The sequence below is a fragment of the Dicentrarchus labrax genome, unplaced genomic scaffold (genome assembly GCF_905237075.1).
Source record: "Dicentrarchus labrax unplaced genomic scaffold, dlabrax2021, whole genome shotgun sequence".
Lineage (NCBI taxonomy): Eukaryota > Metazoa > Chordata > Actinopteri > Moronidae > Dicentrarchus > Dicentrarchus labrax.
The window spans coordinates 14665794-14687039 of NW_026136705.1; the positions used below are offsets into that span (position 1 = coordinate 14665794).

The 21246-nt window shown below is 39.8% G+C and overlaps 3 protein-coding genes across 7 annotated transcripts in view; 2 read left to right on the plus strand and 1 right to left on the minus strand.

The window, feature by feature from the left end:
* Window positions 1-2642: 2642 nt before the first annotated feature.
* srrt (serrate RNA effector molecule homolog (Arabidopsis)) lies at window positions 2643-10270 on the plus strand. Of its 4 annotated transcripts, none has more exons than XM_051400771.1 (20): window positions 2643-2742; window positions 3298-3416; window positions 3576-3704; window positions 3787-3933; window positions 4029-4217; window positions 5857-6026; window positions 6127-6311; window positions 6393-6503; window positions 6588-6747; window positions 6838-6986; window positions 7091-7152; window positions 7278-7356; window positions 7685-7912; window positions 8002-8172; window positions 8327-8480; window positions 8969-9162; window positions 9313-9469; window positions 9630-9722; window positions 9812-9922; window positions 10024-10270. In XM_051400771.1, exons 2-19 carry the CDS (start codon window positions 3298-3300, stop codon window positions 9913-9915), a joined length of 2601 nt encoding a protein of 866 aa, XP_051256731.1. In that variant the 5' UTR covers window positions 2643-2742; the 3' UTR covers window positions 9916-9922; window positions 10024-10270. The 4 variants fall into 4 exon arrangements, with proteins under 4 accessions (XP_051256731.1, XP_051256729.1, XP_051256730.1 ...); XM_051400769.1 differs by having other exon boundaries at window positions 9812-9911; XM_051400770.1 differs by having other exon boundaries at window positions 7685-7876; window positions 9812-9911.
* Window positions 10271-10914: 644 nt separating this feature from the next.
* mogat3b (monoacylglycerol O-acyltransferase 3b) lies at window positions 10915-15568 on the minus strand. 2 transcript variants are annotated; one of them, XM_051400775.1, is made up of 8 exons: window positions 15549-15568; window positions 14272-14362; window positions 14001-14108; window positions 13155-13225; window positions 12370-12574; window positions 11786-11960; window positions 11509-11693; window positions 10915-11429 (listed from the first exon to the last, which is right to left on the minus strand). In XM_051400775.1, the coding sequence occupies exons 2-8, from the start codon at window positions 14351-14353 to the stop codon at window positions 11275-11277; spliced, it is 981 nt and encodes a 326-aa protein (XP_051256735.1). In that variant the 5' UTR covers window positions 14354-14362; window positions 15549-15568; the 3' UTR covers window positions 10915-11274. The 2 variants fall into 2 exon arrangements, with proteins under 2 accessions (XP_051256735.1, XP_051256734.1); XM_051400774.1 differs by lacking the exon at window positions 15549-15568 and adding an exon at window positions 14815-15354.
* A 1851-nt stretch (window positions 15569-17419) lies between these two features.
* Window positions 17420-21246, plus strand: part of LOC127363829 (neuronal tyrosine-phosphorylated phosphoinositide-3-kinase adapter 1) — a 30375-nt gene continuing 26548 nt past the window's right edge. Inside the window, exon 1 of the mRNA XM_051400768.1 lies at window positions 17420-18049. The gene's annotated coding sequence lies outside the window, so the exon portion shown is untranslated. The remainder of the gene's footprint in view (window positions 18050-21246) is intronic.

Below are 21246 nucleotides of genomic sequence, written 5' to 3' on the forward strand. Positions count from 1 at the left end.
TACATAGTGTTGTAGTTATAGAAGGAAATGCAGATACATATATTAGATATACATTTTATATCAAAGGAGTTGGCCAATTCTAGACTCAGAGTCCCACATTTTGATTGAGAGCACACACTGAAGTAAATACCTAAACTAGGTGCATTTTTCAAACGTTGTGTCACCTGTGTGTCACGGTGGACGGCTGTGGTGAAAGAGTTACAGAGCTGATCTGTTGGCACAGAATATTGATCTTCTTCACCTCTTGCCCCCAGTGTGCTGAGACATAACAAGTCGCAGGTGGTTAATAATAATGAAAGGACTAAGCTGCTGTGAATGCATGGCTCACCCAAGAATGAATGAATGTATGGTCTTTGATCCTATTGACATGACCGTCATAGGAACTAATTAGCCGAGAGCGGGGACTCCCTGCTGAATTTAGCCTCTTTCAGGTTCTTTTACTCTCATCAATGAATACCTACTGCTTACAGCTCATACCAGTATATACACACATAGATATGTAGATATATTTGTTTTTTTATTTTGAAATTAACCAATATATTAATATAATTGCTGACAAATAACTAACATATTAAAACGTAATTGGTACAATGACAGGAATTAAAGCTTACAGTAAAATACAACATCATAATTAACTGTTTTCCCCATTTACAAGAGTTTATATATTATTAATACTGCTCATTTCACAGCTGTTCCACTGGCCTATAAGAAGCTGCCCACCTTTGGGTGTAATGGTGATTCATTAAGACTTCCTCCAGTTGATTCATTTGTTCCTTTCAACCCTTCCTAACAAGCTGCCTGTCTTTTCAGTTCCTCCATTTAATGAACCTTTAATCACGTCACCTGCTGCTTGGAAGAAAACATAATTCATATATGAGCTGAATAAACTCTTTAAAACTCCAGATAGAAGGTAGCTGTGTGTGTAGGTTGGATTATGGCATGCATGGGACTATTGTCAGCTAGTGTGTCTCTTTAGGTTTGTTCCATGCAGGGAATAAATATAGTGACACCGAGGCAAATGGACGTGGGTTGTGACGTTACATCGAATAAATTAATCCTTTAAGCAAAAGAACCTGTAAAGGGGTTTTTCTTCACAGGGAAACTTTGAAGTTTGCTTTTGTGTGCTGCATTATAAAACATTAGACTTAACTCTCTCTGGATACTGACAGATGCAGCTATAAGAAAAGATGCCTGGATCACTGCTATCATACTCCTCTGTGCTGAGATCATCTTTCTTGATATTTTTGACTGTATCTTTATTTGTGCTGCTGGATTCAAGAGAAACTCAAGACCACCCTGAGGTAAGGTACAACTTAAAAGTTTATTTTTAAATGTGTGAGTTTATTTTGCATTTTTTATTACATGTACTACTACAACAGATTATATTTGGACATGAATTTCCCATGTTTGTCAACATTTTAAATGGTAAATTTCTATATTATATATTATATATTTAGTATAAAAAACGTTGATAGAGGTGAATTTATTCAGATTTCTTATTCAAATAGAGCATAACACACATAAGTTTATACAGTTTGGCATTTTAATGTCTAATGAAATAATGAAACTAAAGCACACAGTAACAATAATACCCTGTTTCAGGATCTCAGCATTAGAAACAGATTAAGTTAATTATTTCTGCTATTAACCTTAATGGAAATCAATATGCAGTATATCATTATCAATCAATTACTTAATCAGACTTTATTTGCATTTCACCTTTCATGCAGGTTAGTATATATGGTTTTGTGCTTTAATTTGTACAAAGTTTCAATTTCTTTTGCGCCAAATGGTCAAATATTGCTATTGATATTCCTAAAATATACTTTATTAACATTGTGCAAAATCAATAGGAAACAATAATTGCTTACATGTTCATAGGATTATTTGGATAGTTACCCACCACACCTCATCTCCAGTCCTTTGGAAGCCGATGGTAGACCCGGAGGAGACTTTAAATTTGGATCCAGGGATGGCCATACCTTCCCCCAACAAGTGGACTCTGCATTTCTCATGGAGGACGAAGCGCAGACTACTGTGTGGCCACGCGTGATCCTGGATTATATGAGGCACCAGCTAAGGTTCAGAGGAAGGACCAAGAAAAGCACAATAAAGGATGTACTTAGCAGTTTATTGGATAATGAAAGTAAAATTAAATAGTAGAAGAGTTTAATCTAATAAATTATTGTTCAAATACCGAACCCTTTCACTGCGACTTTTTTTTTTTTCACTTATTGCTTATGAATTGTTTTTAATGACATGAATGTTATGTACATATTAAAGACAATGGGTTAGATAACCTGAATAACCCCAAACCATTTGTTGTATTTAATAACGCTTCATTCTCACTCACATAACTTCATCTTCATTTCTAGGCCAGTGGTCCCAACATTTCCAAAGATAACCAAATATGACAGATTAAAATAATGGACAAAAAAAATGGTGCAGCCATTAAACAACAACAAACAACAACAACAACAACAACAACAACAACAACAACCATGGAGTCTTGGGTTTAAGAAATTCCTCAATATAATAATTCACTTAGAGGCCGGACTGGATACAGTGAAAGTTATAATCCCCCTAGTAACGGGGAAACAGATAAAACCCTGATCCGTTGATACCAGTTGGTGGCGGTAAAGCGCCATTTTGTTGTTTCCCTGCCGCCGCAACAAAAAAACACCAAGAAGAAGAAGAAGAAGAAGAAGAAGAAGAAGATCGTCCAGGCAAATAATAGCCGAGGTATCAGTGTTTCTTTATATCGTACCACATCGATGGTGGTTGAACTAGTAAGACAGCGTTTGTTCTATGATGTAGAAAACAAATGGTTTCTTCCATAATACGAACTGGAGCGCTAATGTAGCCTATTAGCCAACCGCTATATAGCAGCCCCGCCACCGTTAGCTAGTTGGCTAACACACGCCACAAAAATAACGTATTGTGTTTGTTTAGACTTTAGAGGCCACACCTTTACCTCCCGTCATGTAACAATATTTATCTTAAGTGCTTTGGTGATTTTGATATAACTATAAGGCCAACACTATCAGTAAAGTTGTGAAACACCAGGACCAAAAGTTACATTTGAGTCTGCATCACAAATTGCTAACCAAGTGATGCCTCCTTGTTACCGTGCGTGCTTGGCTACCAGCAGCCTCTGGTATAACGTTAATACTGTGCCCATAATAATATCATCAAGTTTATTTTTTATTTTTTTGCAAAGACTATGATCACAGGCCTTTATTTATAATCCTGCCATAACACATCGTGGCTTAAAGTTGCCTTTCTCTCTGCATGAAGATGGGAGACAGTGATGATGAGTACGATCGCAGGAGAAGAGACAAATTCAGACGGGAGAGAAGTGACTATGACCGTTCAAGAGAAAGAGAGGACAGACGCAGGGATGACTGGAATGACAGGTAAGACAGACAGATGTGTGAGAGTGCCTCATCTGCAACACAATGCAGGTAAATGGTGGTTCTGTGGTGCTCTCACAGAGTGTAACTAAGTGGAAGTTAATGGATAATTTGCGAGTTATTTTCCTATTTAATGTTTCCCACTGTTTCCTGAAAATCCAGGGAGTGGGACAGAGGCAGGGAACGGCGTAGCCGAGGAGAGTACCGGGATTATGACAGAGGTCGCAGGGAGAGGTTCACCCCACCAAGGCACGACATGAGTCCCCAGCAGAAACGCATGAGAAGAGACTGGTGAGATTAGCAGCAACACGAAGGCACAACCTTTGCAACTGGAGTCTGCTGTTGTTTAAGATCTTTTATCTGTCCCTGGCAGGGATGACCATGGTGGAGACCCTTACCGTGGGGGATATGACTTGGGCTATGGTGGTGGAGGAGGGCCCAGCTACGGCCCACCACAACACTGGGGCCATCCTGACTTACATCTCATGCAGCCTCATCATGGCATCCCCATTCAGGCAAGGTAAGAGATCAGGGTTGAGTGAGCCTGGGTTTTGTAGTTAAATGTTGTCCAATAATAACTCTGCTGACCCATCCAAAACGTTTCTCTTCCGTTAGACTTGGAAACATCCATGACATGGATTTGGGCCCACCCCCTCCCATAATGAAGAGCTTTAAGGAGTTCCTGCTGTCCTTGGATGATTCTGTGGATGAGACTGAGGCAGTCAAGCGCTACAATGAGTACAAGATCGACTTCCGCCGGCAGCAGATGCAGGACTTCTTTCTGGCTCATAAAGATGAAGAGTGGTACGATCTCAGTTGCCTTTACTTAATAAGCCAGAATCATGAATATTAATAGTAGATTTTAATGTAGTTGCTCTTAAGCCATTCTTTTCATTTAATTATTATAGTTATTTAATCTGTGATTGTCATCACCAAATGTTTACAGTCGCTCTCTTTTGGTTTTTGTTTCAGAAAATTATTATTTTAGATGTAATTGCTTTTTTTAATAATCTAATATGTTGGGCCTGGTCCTATGGTGGGTGTGTCATGGGATATTAAGGTCATATTTATTTGATTGCTCTACAATACCTTTATAATATAATATAATACCTCCACAAGCCTTTTAACATGTTCCAGGGGCTTGCCAAATAACCCAAGGACAGTTCCATCCATGTACTGGGACCAGACCCACAGTCAGTTTGACTTTTGTTACAGTACTTGTTATTTATAAGAGAAGAAAATCAACCCAAATTCAACCCTAGTGCACATATTATTGTTCTGCAGTGAACCAACTCTTCCTTCTTCATTATGTTGTGCAGTAAATCAGTAAATGCACATGTCTCTAAATTCTATTCACAATCACATAACTGAAAGATTTAAGTCATTTTCTTTCTTTTTTTTTTTTTATTCACTTACATTTGTTTTTGACCAAAAACTTGTTTGGGTTGGTTTTCTTTCACTTACTTTTAACCTTTCACAGTTGTATAATGTCTGTTAATGCTTATTACACTTATTTCACAGGTATCATGCAAAATTGTTCTGTTTTGACATAACCATTTTTCCCCCTTCATTCCCACTACTACGTTGACAGCGTTTCTTTTGAAGATGAGAAAAAGTGGAACTCATCAGCAAGAATCGGTCTTAGACAGCAAGGGCATGCACTGCGCACAATGCAGTTGCTCTTAGACACACAGTATCAGGGATCTTAGATAGACAGTCAAACAGTCTTGCGCACGTGGAGATTTTTTTTCTTGTTTTATGCTTTTTCTACACCATTTTCTTTTTATATTCGGATCAAATCGAATCCCAAAACCGAATTTGTGTGTATACAGACACACCATTGGGGTGAAGTGGAGCGCATTTTCACAGAAGAGACCCCCTCTCTGTATTTATTTGTTAATAAACTGGCAGAACAAAAGGTAACTGTAGTCCACTCAATGATCAACATTTCTAATGTGAAATTCTGATTCTATGTGAATGCTTAATTTTATAATCTCTCTGTTGTGTTTTTCCCTTATTTTTTGGTGAGTTAATCCCAAACTTTCTAATAATGTGCAATAACTAGCTGCAATAATCACAAAGTAATAACATGCATACACTGAAAGACCTAACACAAGGACTAGAGCTATATAAAAATACAGAAACAATTGCAATCATAATTATGATAATCTTGATAACCTGTCTAGAGACTTCAATTCCACTGACTGAATTTGGGATTTTTTAACTTTTCCCAACAAACAACTACAACTTCTTATTTGTAGAAAATATGGTAAAAAGAAATTGTAATATGCAAATAAATCATATTCCTCAGTGCCACTGTATTGAAACCACAGTTGCAACATAGATATATAATATGCATTTGTTCTCTAACTTTTACATCCCGTTCATCCCAACCCCCATCATTCCCTCCCCACTTTTTTATGGACCCCAACTCTGGACACAGGTTCAGATCCAAGTATCACCCAGATGAGGCCAGCCGACTTAAAGCAGAGGCCCAGAGTGCCCTGCACAACCGTCTGAATGTCTTCGTGTTCCTGATGGAGAACAGCTGGTTTGATAATGTCTCCCTGGACATTGAACAGACCCCAGCCATCATCAAGGTTCTGGATGCAGGTGAGACGTCAAAAATAATTTAGAGTACTGGTGATATGTGGAGTCCAGTCTTTCGAATTCTGTCTACATTGACCCATATTTCCCCCTTGTTTGTCTTCAGCTGTGATAAAGATGGAGGGAGGAACAGATCACGATCTTCGCATCTTGGACCTTCCATCTGAAGAGGAGGAGGAAAGGGAGAAGTTGGCATCTGTTTCAGGGGGTGCTGAACCTCCCAAGAGAGAAGACCTCAAAGCCTTGGATGGTGACCGCAAACCTTTAATAGAGAAGGACAAAAATGAGAAGGTATGTTTTGTTGTCTGTCAGTGCTTGCCGGGTTGTAGAGATTTCACAGCGGTGTGTTGATGACAGTAAACTGTGCCGCAGGAGGAGGGCGACTCTGCCAGCACAGAAAAAAATGCTGCAGCTGAAGGAGAGGATATGAAAGAGGAGGCAGAGAAAGAAGCTGCCAAAGAAGAAATGCCTGAACCCAAGAAAGTAAGTGTTGCTTCCATTATTGAAATTATTTGCTAACAAGAGACAAGAATGATCCAAATGGCGCTCATTGTTCTTATTTTTCAGCCAAGACGAAAGAGGAAGCGCAGTGGAGACAGCGACGATGAAGGCAGTGCCTCAGAGAGTGACTCTGACTCTGATTCAGACTCAAATTCCAACTGCTCTGATAAACCTGTGAAAAAGGAAGAGGTGGAAGACAAGGATGAGGAGGAAGAGGAGGGTGAAGGTGAGGAATCAAATTCATAGCATCTGATTTTTATCTTCAGAAAGACTGTTTAGTTCCCAACACTTCGCTCTCTCTGTTCTAATGATGAAGAGGAGAAACCAAAGGAGGATGCTGAAGAGGACAAGAAAGAAGAAAAGAAGCCAAAAGACGACTCTCCCAGACCGCGGCCTCTGCACAGGACCTGCTCTCTGTTCATGAGAAGCATCGCTCCCACCATTTCCAAGGCTGAGATTATTGCTGTGAGTAGAACACAGGCAGCAGTGTTAATGGCCCAGGAGATGTAGTGGCAGTCATTCGTGTCGTTGTTTTAAACTCCACAACCTTATTGTTTTTTCTCTCTCAGCTGTGCCGGCGATACCCTGGCTTTCTGCGTGTTTGCTTGTCTGACCCCCATCCAGAGCGCAGGTTGGTTTAAAAACATCCCACGTTCTTTTAATTTCTCACTCTGATGTTTAATGGATTCATTCAGTGAAGCAGGAGACTACACTCGATTACACAATAATGTTTTAATGAACTCTGTGCTGCTGCAGGTTTTTCAGACGTTGCTGGGTGACGTTTGACCGCAGCGTCAACATCAAAGAAGTTTGCTGGAACCTTCAGAATATTCGAGTAAGCGTGCCAGTCTTGCTTTCAAGTGATTGTGTTATGCAGCATAGAAGAAGATAACTTTTGGATATGTGTCATGCAATGGAATATGTGGATATATGCCCTAACACTAATGTAGATTGCGTTTTTATTTCCTATCTTTTTCATTTTATTTGATCTAAGATGTAATTACTAAACATTTTTGTCAGATAATCAGTCCAATCTGTATTTAAAAATCATATTGGACTTAGGGGAGCCTTGGCTTCTTTGCATCTGTTTTTATTACTCGTGTAATCTCCTAAATAGCAGTTGAGGCCATTGAAACTAATTTTTACTCTACTACCTTTCACAGCTGCGAGACTGTGAACTGGCACCGGGGGTGAACAGGGACCTGGCCCGGAGGGTGCGTAATGTTAATGGCATCACTCAGCACAAGCAGGTTCTCCGCAATGACATCAAGCTGGCTGCCAAGCTCATTCATGCCTTGGATGAGAAAGGAGACCTGTGGAGCATCAAGTTCCAAGAAGAGGGGCGGAGCACAGAGGTACAGCGCTTGTCAAGTTCATGCATTTACGTGTGTGTAAGTCTGTACAATTTAAACAGACTACTCTCACATGGAATTGCTGTCACTGAATTGATTAATTCATGTGTGGTTTGTGATTTCAAAAGTTGCCAGCTCAGAACCCCATCTTGAAGAATATCACAGATTACCTGATAGAGGAGGTGAGTGCTGAGGAGGAGGAGCTCCTAGGCTCCGGGAGTGGGATGGATCCTGAGGAGAGCGCCAAGGAGGGAAACCCTACAGAGACGACTGTGGAGAGGGATGACAAACTGGCGAAGGTTTGACCTTTGCAGTTATGTGTACAAATGCTGCACAATTCCGTATTATAACAACGCTTTTTTGTTATCCTTGATGTACTATTATTGTCAAAGTAGTAGTAAATCAAATATCTATATTCAGTCTTTATGAAATGTACCATTCACCTCGTTCCAGGTTTTGGATCGTCTGGTCTTGTATCTTCGTATTGTCCATTCAATTGACTACTACAACACCTGTGAATACCCCAGTGAGGATGAAATGCCCAATCGCTGTGGCATGATCCATGTACGTGGACCCATCCCTCCTAACCGCATCACACATGGAGAAGGTCAGTGCGTTTCCCTTGTGTCATGTAACATGGAAGAGTGTACTCGGAAGAGAGAAAGTAAATATGTTGATTGTACAAGAGAAGCTTTGATGCAAAAATGTGTTCCTGTTCAGCTTTGGAGCTCTGGAGTTGTATGTATGTATGTATGTACTATTGTAGCTCTTTACTAGTTAATAATTTTGTTGTGTTTGAACTACGTTTTACGACACTGTTTTGCCCACAGATTCTTACAGTTGAACACAGTTAAACATCCTAGATGTTTTTATGTATTTTACATGCTTTACAATGTACAATATAACAATCAATTTGGAAGTTGTAGTATTGTGTATCTAAAAATATGTGTAATATCTGTGGAAAATACATTTTGTATAATGACACATTGGTGGCTTGATGAGTTAAAGTCTGTATTGAGTGAAAAACCTTATGGTTTTAAATCATTCTTATAACCTTTTTAACACCTGTCACATTTTCCTGGTAACTTCAAACAGTGCAACAATGGCAGAAGATGATGGAAGAGAAACTGAGTCCTTTGTTTAGTTTAAAAGAAATCCTTTCTGAGGAAGAGGCAGCAAAGATGGGCCGCAAAGATCCTGAGGATGAGGTGGAGAAGTTTGTGTCTGCTAACACTCAAGAGCTGGGAAAGGACAAGTGGCTCTGCCCACTAAGTGGCAAGAAATTCAAGGTGAGCACTTGGACTGTACAACATATTGACGTGTTTTCGACTAAGCCTCTTCACATTTTGGTGATTTCTTTCTGAGGACATGTACATTAGTGCATCGTCATTCAGCGCTGAGTGACGCTAAGACTTTCTCAATTTCTAACAAATTTCAAGGGCCCAGAGTTTGTACGGAAGCACATCCTGAACAAACACGGCGACAAAATTGAAGAGGTGAAAAAGGAAGTGACGTTCTTTAACAATTTCCTGATGGACGCCAAGAGACCATCTCTCCCAGAGATGAAGCTTCCTCCTCTTCCAGGACAAGGTCAAGGTCGGCGCAACATTTATTCTGCTCAGATACAGAACTAGAAGCATTTTGAGTAACAAAGACTGTCTGAATAAATAAAGTTTACAGTGGTGCACCATGGGTTAAATAATGAAATCGTATTTTGTTCGACAACAATACAAACTGTTTATTTTTTATCCTACAGGTTTGCTTTCTCCCAGCATGCCGTTTCCTCCCCAAGGTCCTCAGGGTCCAATGGTCTTTGGACAGCCTCGTCCACCACTGATGGGCTATGGTGGTATGTTATTAGAAATGACTATACTTTGAATTGTGTTTTTCAGTCGGGCCGCTACCATTGTGTTGATTTTGACACCTTCTTTTCAACAGGCGGACCTCCTTACCCCCCCAACCAATATGGAGGAGGCAGAGGAAACTATGACAACTTCCGCGGACAAGGTGGCTACTTGGGGAAGCCACGCAACATCAGGTGAGACCACTGTACGTGTGATCTTTATTTTGCTATGAGCTTTTTTTGCTATTGGAGAATTTTGAACCTCTTTTTACGATCATTTCTATTCTTCTTTGTTCAATCATCTCAGAATGTCACGAGGTGACCCACGCAACATCATTGAATATCGCGACCTGGATGCACCAGATGATATGGACTTCTTTTAGAAAGTCACTCTGCCCTTTCAGTCTCCACCCTGTACCACTGTTGTTTTTCTGCTTGCTTTCTGTAGTAATTAGGTTATTTCTTTTCCTAAATATTTTTTTGGTAATTATTGTGCAACCAGAACAAACATTTGTTGTAAACTGCTTCCTCAATAAAGATGTGATCTAACTTTATTCATATGTATTTGATTTATCAAATATAATCTAGTTGTGTGTGACTTAAAACTGACCAGAGCAGCCAAATGATACAGAAAAGCAGCCTGTAGAGTAGTATCTCTTGTAGAAAAAACAAGATACTAACTAAGAAATGAATCCCAGACGCCTCCTTGTATCCCTCAGTGGTCAGGTCTGCGTTTAAGAACTTGGGATCATGGTTAGCGTCAAACAGGTCAGTGTGGGGGTCTGATAATGAACATCAATCTTTCTATTAATCTACAACAATTACATGTTGCAGATTAATAGAAATATTTAATTTTTAACAGTATATTGTGGTGTGTTGTACATTTGTGCTCATGATTTTTTCTGGGACAGATGTTTGGAGACCCCAAACCCTCCTGGTGAAGGAATTGAAGCAGATAAATGGTTGCCCTCTACTGGATAAACCATTGAATTACATGTCTTCAGGCCCTTTAGGTTGACACAGCTGCTTACTAGGAATCTGTAGAATCCTTGCAATGGTGAAAGAAATACTTAATATTTTCAGTAATGTACAAATAAACCACTTACAAATAAAAAAGTTATTCTGAAGTTGGTCCTTACACTCCCTGTATTCATTCCTTCTGGGGTGTCATTTACATAATGAATGCAAATGAAACACATTTTGACGTAAGCAATAATTTATTTGACGCATGGTGCCTTTTCACAACACGTCTTTAGATATTATGTATCAGAAATACACAAATCCATAGGTGGGTTCATGACAAATATAGCATACCAAGACATCATCAGTGTTTTCACTGCTTTTCAAACAGCATTCCCACACAATGGGCATCACAGCTTAATGATTATTTAACATCCATGTTAAATAATTTCAAATACAGGCAGAACGTACAGCATGAGCAAAGAAACCTACCTACATCGATCTATATCAAGTTCATCACCACATCAGATCCACTGTATGAGCCACACTAAAAGCAGCAAAGAAAACCAGCTACACAGTTCATGTTGAAGAGAAATGTCTAAATGATCTGAAGCTTGTGACTTTCAGGAAGTCCACAGCTGACCTTGTGTTCATGGAATAACTTGGACAAGGCCTCCATGTAAAGTCTGTGATAGTGGTCGACCTCCTCCTCTGTAGGAATGACACGCTTTGGCACTGAGATCGGACTTCCCACTGGAAGAAGCAGAGTGTTGGAATATAATGGGCTTGGTGCAACAAGTTAGGCCTATATACAGAATAATGAAATACTCACCAACAGTAGTGATTGGAGTCCTGTAGGGCATGAAAGCCAAACGCTCACCAACAAATAGACATGGGGCGAAACCCATAATCTTTTTGAACAGGTCTTGTAGCCTCCGACCTAGACTACCATCAGAGAAAATCACCTGCTGAAAGAGCTCATTCTCTCCGAATGAGTAAACAGGCACCAGATCAGCCCTGTGGACGATAATCACAGATATTATCAGTGTGTCCCGTAGTGAGCACAATGATACCCACTGACTACTGTGTGTTTTTAACAGTATTCTCACCCAAACTCAAGGGCCACCCTTACAAATCCTTTTCTCTGCCTCATGACCACTGTGTTGAGTCCAGGAGAGGATGCCAGAGACTCAGCAGCGCCCCCTATCACAATCACCACTGCATTACCCTTGCCTCTCTTTGAAAGGAGGTGGGCAAGGCTCGGTTTGCTGACTGGATAAAGACCTGATCAGACAAAGTGAGACAGTAACAGCAGTTTAGTTCAACTGATGGAGATTGTGGTCTTGGTCCAATTTACAACTTATACTAGTGTGATGTACAAACTTGAAGCCACCAGTGCACATACACAGACTTTACAGTGAAGTAGGAGGCATCTTGTGTCCAGCAGGAAAACTTGAATACAAATTAAATGTTAATGAGGAGCAGATGCCTTTTAAAGGATTTTAATGTGGAAATTTATATATACTTTTTTGTGGAAAAAACACAAGATGTGTGTCTTGTTCCTGGCACACTATTTGTATTATGTCTTAATAATTGACTGGAGGGGATCTATAAAGACAAGAACAGGAAGGCTTACATGTTAAATATGGTTGATGTCAAAAGTTGAGACTGAGATGAGCATGTTTTAAAATACCTGCACTTATTATGTACTCCCTAAAGAGTGGTATCCTGAAAAGTCCTCCCAGTATCGCCAGGGAGGATCTCACGCCGGGAAACACCTCAGTGAAGCCACAGCTCTCTGTGCTGAAGCAGGCAAAGGCTCCAGCACTCATGATACCATGAGGGTGACAACCCAAGATGTAGTTCTTGTTTGGATTCAACTCGGCTGTCTTCACCAACTGTGCAAGAATTGACAGAAGAGGATTAAGTCATTGATTGAAGTCAATCTCTGTTAACCATAAAACCAAACCCACTTCAGCTGTACATTATCTCACTGAATGAGAGATTAAAAAACACAACAAAACAAAAACTGGTTCTTTTGGGTGTTTTACTGGGAGAACTGATGAAAGCAATGCCGATAAAATGCCTCCAAAATTAAACACTCATTACAAAAGGTTTTTATCATATAGTTGTATTACAATAACTGTAGTTGATAAAGAATCTAAGCATATAATACCAGAAATATCAGTGTTTTATACTTCCCAGCATTTATAGAGTGCAACGAGTACAGACTCTTACCATTAACTGTTTACAAAAATTAAGTCTGAAAAGATTTGAGAGGATATTGGAGTTGTTCTGTATGAACTGTACACAAACCATTTTGTTTTTTAAGAGCTAACATTTTAAAATAGTTCTACTACAGTGTCCTGTCATTATTAAATCACTGTCACGTCCATGCGTTCCTATAAATTGTCTGAAATCGGATAATAAGAACACCAAAGGTGATGCAGGCATTTCAAGATACAAAGTAAAACTCACTTTGATTGGAAAAAAATCTCTGAGGTGCTCCCATACCCTCCAATTCCTCACGAATGTTGTTCTCCTGCCCCCTGATGGAGAGATTAGAAATCTTAGAGACACTGGGTGTGTCCAAATTTCACACTACACACTAACTGTATAGCCTACAGTTTGTTTTATGTACTTATTGTTGTAGTATACTGTTTTTGCAGTTGGTATGCAAAAAAATCAACATGGCCTGTGTCCAAACTACATAGTACACAACAGATTCGAAGCAGGTTTTGAGTATGTAGTGTGTTCTCACTGGAAAAGTGACCAAATAAAGTCAAAAGAGTCAGTATATACACTGATAAACCCTGAGTATACTGTTTATGGGCACTGGTCTCCCACAATGCAATGCACAAGGGAACTGAAAGAAAATTTAAAACCATTTATGTAAATGGATGGAACAGGAACTCCTCAGAAAACTATTTAAAAAAAAAACTGTAAATCTTTGCTCTCTCTTAAAGTTTATTTTGACCTGTTGCACATAGCATATACTCTATAACATTAGTATGTAGTATGATCAATGTTTTATACCAACAGGAAAGGATCAAACTATGATATTATAGTTCTTTATGTTTTTGGAGGTATTCACACATCATGGGGAGATTTATTGAGTTGTTGATGGAAGTAGTCCATCAACAACTCAATAAAAATAATTTAGTGTACATACTGACTTTTTAAAATAAACTCCTATACTTGTCAACCCTCCAGTGTGAACACACTTCAGAGCCTGCTTGTCATTAGTAAATAGTTTAGAAATGAGTGTGTATGTGCATGATTCTTTGATTTACATGGATACTTAAGTTGTGTATATTTCTTTACCTCTTTCAGGGGTGTGCCAGTCCATCACCATCCATATGAAGTACAGAGTGGAGAGTGGCCACAGTGAGGTAAACATCAGATACATCATCAAGATAATACAAGCCACTCCTGAAAAATATTTTGAATTGTTAAGATATTAATGAATACAGTGTTGTTTTACAAATGCAGTGAAAAGCTTGTGAGCTAATGTAGCTATAGCAAATATTATTTGACTTATTTTCTAAAGTCATGTTATACATGTTCATAAAGGTTAAGGGTAGTGGGATCTTACCTAAGAAGATAAAGCTTAGGACCCATTGCAGAACACTTACTGCCTCTAAAAACTCCTTCCACTGAGTTTTTTCTTTAGTCATTCCTGCAACCTGGAGGCCATACCATCAATTTTTAGTGGTTAATAACATTTTAAACTGTGCTTTCATTCAGTAAAGGTCACGGGTATATAAGTTCTATAATTAATGCCTGTAGAAAAGACAAAAGTTGCTTTATCTGAGTTAATAATTAAATGTATGATAGATGTCTTTATGATAGAGATCAGATTCCATTAGTAATCAGCACTTCAGCTTGTGATCTTAATCCTCCTTTAGGGAAGTCATAGTCTTAAAAACTTGCAAGCCATGCAGCAGTCTGATGAAAGTACTTACTTATGAACAAGCTGACAGGCAAACCAAGACAGTGGGGGTTTTTAATTTGCTTACAAATAAAACTTGTCAACCAAGCTTGAACAAGCACAAAACACCTCTGGCTAAAAGTCATTAAAACAACATAAAACAACGTTTAATGTTTATACAGCTGAGCATAAAACATCATACTTTACCTTCTCAGAGTTTATTCCAATGTTAATTTGAATGGATGCAGATTTACCAGTTCAGGAAAAGCACACAATGCAGGATGCACTTTGACCAGATCATGTTAAGCTGCTGATAACAAATCCACTCCCCAGATACTTTGACACACAGGCAATGTCAGAGATAAACATGACATAGTTTTATAGTTAGATACTCTGTGTATTGGATCTGTGTAGCGTCCTCTGGAGGACTTGCAATGGTGTCATTATCAGATCATGTCATGTGTGGTGTCTCTTTTGCATTTGGTTGCTCTAGTGGCCAACAAGATTGGTGTCAGTCTGTTCTGCTGCTATTATTCAGCTTAAAGTGATCTGGATCAACATTACAGTACAGTTACTGTTTTTCTCTACCAGAAATAACCAATAAGAAATGTTCTTCTTGATCACTGATAAATGTGGATCATTTCCATGTGCTTTCTCTATGTTAAGCTGCTGTTAGTGAAACCCAACACTTCCTGCAGATGTTTCACAATACAAGCCTTTTTGAAAGTGAAGGGATTCTGCAGCCTGGACCAGTCAAAGGCTTTTATTGTGAAACTGAGTGAGGAAACAGTAGCAACAGCCTCGCCATTCCTGCTGCATGCTGTCTGACTTACTGGGACACTTAATTCAATGGAGTCTTTGTAATGTTATTATTCACACCTCTGCTTTTCCTGCTTTGACAGGTCAAAATGTCTGCTGTGAAAAAAAAAGGTCCTACCTACCCACACAGGTGTTTTCAGTTACCCTGGATAATTAGCTCTCTAGTCAGGTTGAAGTTGGGTGGAGCTTTGCTGGGACTTATGGGATGTTGCCAACCTCTGTGAGCCAATAAGAGTAGTGACAGTGTAAGTTTACCTGCCCTGACAGGTGCAACAAACTGAACAGCAGTGTGAGGGAGATGCCAGTCAAGTGCAAATTGCCCATGCCCCCACACAGTCCTGAGAAGAAGTCCAATCGGGAAAGAGAAAACACCTGTGTGTGTGTGTGTGTGCGTGTAAAATCAAATGATAGTAAATTCTGATTTATTTTAGAATATGTATAGAAAAGTAAATACAGACTGGACTATCTATACCCTACAGCTTTAATACTAGATAATGGCCAATCACAATAAATATTATTTATTGATAATAAGCATATAATATAGTACTGTGTATGTACTAAACTTATATATTATTTATAGTTATTATGTATTACACTTACATTCATTATTGACTACTCTCACCAGGTGGGACATTTGGGCTTGCTGCACCAGACACCAGCACAATAATAGTGTGGACAATTGAGTCCCATGTCTTCATTCGGTTACCTACTTTAAATTTCGTTGACCAATCTCTAAGGGAAGCTGAATCAATCATTGAACTATTTAGATGTGGACTTCAACTTTCATACTCTGATATCTGGACACAGTGCACAGCTATCTTTGTAGCAGCGACAGTCCAAAGATTCCTCTGATAAAAGCCTACATGATTAGTGGCCTGTGTTTGTCAAGAGGGCTCACTCCTAATCTCTTACTTGGTTGTTAAAACTCAGTGTTTAAAGGACCAGTGTGCAGGATTTAGTGGCATCTAGTGGTGAAGCTTCAGATTACAACTAACCGAATACAGCTCTTGTCTTTATTTGACGGCCTGGGAATGAGAAGGAACTGTGAAGTGTGAAGGAGAAACAACTGTGGATGGGAAACATGTGAAGGGTCCTATAACTAGAGCCAGAGTTTGGTTTGTCTTTTTCTGGGATACTGTAGAAACATGGCAGTCCAACATGACAGCGTCTGTAGATAAAAACTGCTCATTCTAAGGTTACAAAAACACTCCTTTATTCCGGTGTTTATACACTAATGAAAACATAGCTATGAGTATTATATTACAGTTCTGCCAATAGATCCTTCTCAATGTTACACACTGGACCTTTAACTGGCTCAGCTGTCCTCACCTATACAATCTCCCATAGACTTTAGGGGGCGTGCCTACTGCACACAGGCCATGTGTTGGCTAGTTTGTCATGTGACACCTCGCCCCCAAAAAACACCACAATTATATGCTCATGGTTAGTAGGTTACCCCCATAAAAGGGAAAGAAAATACATAATGTTAGACGGCGTTTTCCTTTGTATAGACTCACTTCACTTCCGCACTTTCTTAGTCAGATCCCATTTTATTTATTTTTTTAAGCTGTAATTGAAATGACTGGTCACCCAGACACAGTCCAAACAAAATGTCATACCAATATTCCTATGACGGCTTAGCCTACTTTATGTCCGTGGTGCTCATGGGTTTATTTCGAGCGCATTTTATACTTAATAGTATTTTATCCCCTAACGCTCCGATAATACACTTATATGTGACAGTTGTGCTTTGTCTCTGTCTACCCTGGTATTCTTGATAACTAAATGTTTGTCTCGGTTTGTTTAAAGTTTAAAAAAAAAGAAAAGAAATCACCCGCCACTTTTTATCCACAATCCATCCGGACATTTAAAGAGTCTGCCGCTGAATCTCCTGTGAGTCGTGGAGGGAGGATTTCATGTCAGCCAGCTGATAAAAAGAAGATAACAGCCTCCCTTTGCAGTTGGACTCAAAGCCACCTCTCATCTCATCTTCTTCCTCCTTCTTCTTCTAAAAACAACTACCGCTCCGCTCTCAGGAAGTCCTGTATGAATATTAATATGGATGCAAACACGGCGCGAGGATGCCCAGCGCGTGAACCAACACAGCGCGCGGATATCTGCGCATTTTTGTGTTGACGTTTTTTTTGTTTTTTTCTTCTTCCCCCTCTCTCTTCATGCCTGAACCGAGAGCGTGTTTCTTTTGCGGAGGTCGTGTAGGAGGCTTTTTTGAAGCCCACGAGGATGTCGTTTCACCTGAGTGTTTGCAGAGGACCGTTTTGTAACGTCGCATTGAATTGCATCATGGTTTTCAATCAGTTCTCACACCGGCCAGGCTACACCGAGCCTCGGTAGTAACAGTGCGCTGTTTATCATAAAAATGGAAGACCTTTCACGTCAAGAAAAGGCGTCATTCCGGTGATATGCGTCTGAATAACTGATTTTTCATTTCCACGTCAATTGACACATCTGGGAAAGCGTTTTTTTCCTTCCCTCCCGTCTACCAAGACAGCTGTGTCATCAACAACCGGCGTGGTGTTGTTGTTGTCTGATTTTTACGAGCCTGGGCAACTGGATATCGGCATAGTCTGCCTCTGCGCCAGCCATAGGCTACCCGGTTACTAAGGTAGGTTTCACACCTTCATTAATATTGTGTTTTGCTCCATAAATCACCGCATGAGTTGCTTACATCATCTAGCCCATATAACCAGCTGTCATAGTCAAAATGCACTGTCTGCCTAATTAGCAGCAGAAAATATGATGCTGTATTGCGGAGGAGACGTCGGGCCTGATGGCATTTTTACGCGTAAATTTCACGAAATCCAAGGCTGACAGTGAGCCGCCGTGTGTTCACAAGCCAAATTATTCAACCTTGAAGCCTCGCAGCCCGTGACGATGAATATAAGGCCTGTATTTTAGCCACAAACACAAAAGAGATGTAAAGATAATGGCAAGGACCGCCGCGCAGTGTAACCCACAGCCCGTGTTTAAGTTCAGTCGTGACAAGACCTTATAAATATTTCACCAAAAAACAAGAAGCCTCCATCAGCTGACTGGTGATGCTGGAAGCATGCACGGCGTTATTAATCAGACACCTACACCACAGCGGTGTCAGTGTTAGGAGGCTCGTTCTGCAAGGCCATGATGGAAAACATCTGCATGTTTACGGATAATAAGAGTACAGCAGGGGTTGTATGGCGTGTGTGTGTGTGTGTGTGTGTGTGTGTGAATGGGCGGTAGTAACTCTGATTGTGAATACACTGGTGGTGTGTGTGTGTGTGTTTGTGCGCAGCCAGGTGAGGATGTGGTGGCGCGTCTTTGAGGTGCGGGGAGGCAGGCGTCTGGGTGAGGGGAGCCAGTTCATTAGATGTGTCTTCTTTTTTTTTCAAATAAAAGGAAAGCCCATCAGATGATACCCAACAAAGTGCCGCAGTATCCCACCTTAGATCCTTTATAAGACGATCCAAAAGGGTCGAGGGGTTGTGAATTCAACCTGAAATTAAGGTTAGTCAACACTGTTTTTGTACGCCCCCCCCTTCCGCCCCTGCACCCCCCTTTTCCGGGCGTGACAGCCATTCAAAACGAGCATCACTCACACTGAGAGATTTTTTTTCTTCACCTCTCCACCACATGCTTATAGCAATTTCAATAAACAGTACTTATTAGGCTGCTGGAATGAAAGCGTTTGGTACAGTTGTTTCTTTGCCTGACTGGCTTTAATGTATCTTCCAATATTACTTGGAAGAATCAGGGAAGACTTGGCAGGGGATGTTATATCTATACTGAGTGGACATTTTATTTTGACAGAAGCAGTCATGTCAGTTAGTAGGCTATCTATTACAAAACAAATACAACATGAAAAAGGATCACAAAACTGCAAAGCCCACTGAATATTAAAGACCTCCCTGTGTGAGTATAGAAAGATAATGATGATTTGTCTTTTTGGGATGAATTGAACTGAAACATAAAATTAAACTAATTACCAGCCAGTCTCGCTTGACCTTGGAGGTGAATATGACACAATTCACATTGCTTTAAGTCTTGCTTAGGCTGACAGATGCAGATAAACTGGATGTGAGGTGTGACTGTCTTTTGTGCTGTTTGGTTTATGTTGGTACAGATAGAGGAGAGCAGGGATGGGTGAGAGCAGCTGTGACTTTGGGGTCATTGAGTGCAGGCAGCCACACATACTGTGCACCGTGTCTTGAATGCAGAAGAAAACCAGGGCTTGCACAAGCTGTCGCTAAGTGTTGTTGCTCACCTGGTGATCCCAAAATTCAGTCCAGAAATCTTTTATAATCGGGAAACAGCAACTCTGTGTGGCAGCTCGGTCGCTTTGTGCCGTGCGTAGAAATAAATGGAATTTGAAACCTTTATTCCTTGAGGATTTATCCTGCTAAATCAAAATGTAGAGCTTCTAAAATATATGAAAACCAACCACAGACTTTGGTTAAGAGTTAATGAAATTGGGCAGAGCTTATAGGAAGAATAAGAAGTGACTAGTGTTTTCAATAAAGGAGAAAGCATTCTGACTATACTTGAGCTTTTCTCCAGGAAGTGGATGATTCAGATGCTCTGACTGGCTTTGTACATCATGTCTGATTCCAAAAAAGGATGAGAAATTCAACTTGGAAGATTGAATACACAAATATACTGAGAGGGTGAGGGAAGGCCCACACAGGGGACTGATGGATGTGCGACACACGTGGCAGATGCTGACATTTTAAGCCCATTTCTCTAGTTGAGTGGATACCCCTGTCTGGATGAGCAGTAATGGATTTTTGTTTTGTTTTTTTGGATGTGTATTTTCTGGAGCACAGGTTGTTTCCATGGAGTTTGAGCAGCAGCAGGTCAATAGGTTGGTAAAAGTAATATAAATGGCTACTACTGACCAGTTGTGCAGGTATATTTATTGTAAAATCAGTACCACCGTGGACATGTTTGTCTGGCTTTTAGTGTATATTGTTATTTTCTTTAAAGGGGGAGCATGTGCTTCTTCCATCTGTGGTTTCACCATCTTGATTCTCTCAGCTCTGTCAGAGAGAGATGGCATCAGAAATGACGGAGGGAGACATGCAGCATGTGAGCACTGTGAGTGACTGCTATCAGTTGAAGGATTTATAAACTTGGCTTCTGGCCCGTGATCATCACAGTGGATACATTTCAGGTTAATTGTTTTGAGAATGAATTTGCTTTGTTTGCTCTGAGAAGAAAAGATGACTTTTTAGCTCAGAGGCAGTTAAAGTTTGTCCCTTGGGGTTTTGGATTGAATTTTGCCACAGTTTTCTCTCCCATCACTAGGCTTTACTGCTTTGTACTTTATGCTGAGTATATAACATTCAGCCTGCTAGAGCTGAAAAGATTAGTCGATTAAAGGATTTATTAATTGAAATAATCAGCATCTTTTTTGATAATTGAATAATTGTTTCATTCATTTTTCAAGCAAAAATTGTGAAAAAATGCTGCATATTCTCATGTTCCACCTTCTCAAATGGGAAGATTTACTTTTTATATGTAGTAAACTGAATAACTGGGTTTTGGGCAGACAAAAAAAGACATTTTAACTTTTGACATTTCATATACAAAACAGTCAACATATCTGAAAAACAGATGAATTCTTTCAGATTAATCGATAATGAAAATGATAATGACCACATGACGGGTTTGTGTTTAAAAATGACTTGTATCCGTGTAACTCCAATTATATTAATGATAGTATTTCTGTTTATATCTGTGATGGGATCAGTAACCGCTCTGTGACTTTGAGTGAAGTTTGTATTGTTCCTCTTTATGTGTGTAGAAGTTGGCCTGTATGGAATTGTA

Excerpts from the sequence above, each read along its gene's own strand:
- mogat3b (XM_051400775.1), bottom strand. The coding sequence starts at position 14,353 with ATGACTAAAGAAAAAACTCAGTGGAAGGAGTTTTTAGAGGCAGTAAGT. Across the intron at positions 11,694-11,785 it reads AGGGTGGCCCTTGAGTTTGG|GGCTGATCTGGTGCCTGTTT; the intron begins GTGAGAATACTG and ends TATCGTCCACAG. Across the intron at positions 11,430-11,508 it reads GACTCCAATCACTACTGTTG|TGGGAAGTCCGATCTCAGTG; the intron begins GTGAGTATTTCA and ends TGCTTCTTCCAG.
- srrt (XM_051400769.1), top strand. The coding sequence starts at position 3,298 with ATGGGAGACAGTGATGATGAGTACGATCGCAGGAGAAGAGACAAATTC. Across the intron at positions 7,357-7,684 it reads GGAACCTTCAGAATATTCGA|CTGCGAGACTGTGAACTGGC; the intron begins GTAAGCGTGCCA and ends TACCTTTCACAG. Across the intron at positions 9,723-9,811 it reads ACCACTGATGGGCTATGGTG|GCGGACCTCCTTACCCCCCC; the intron begins GTATGTTATTAG and ends TCTTTTCAACAG.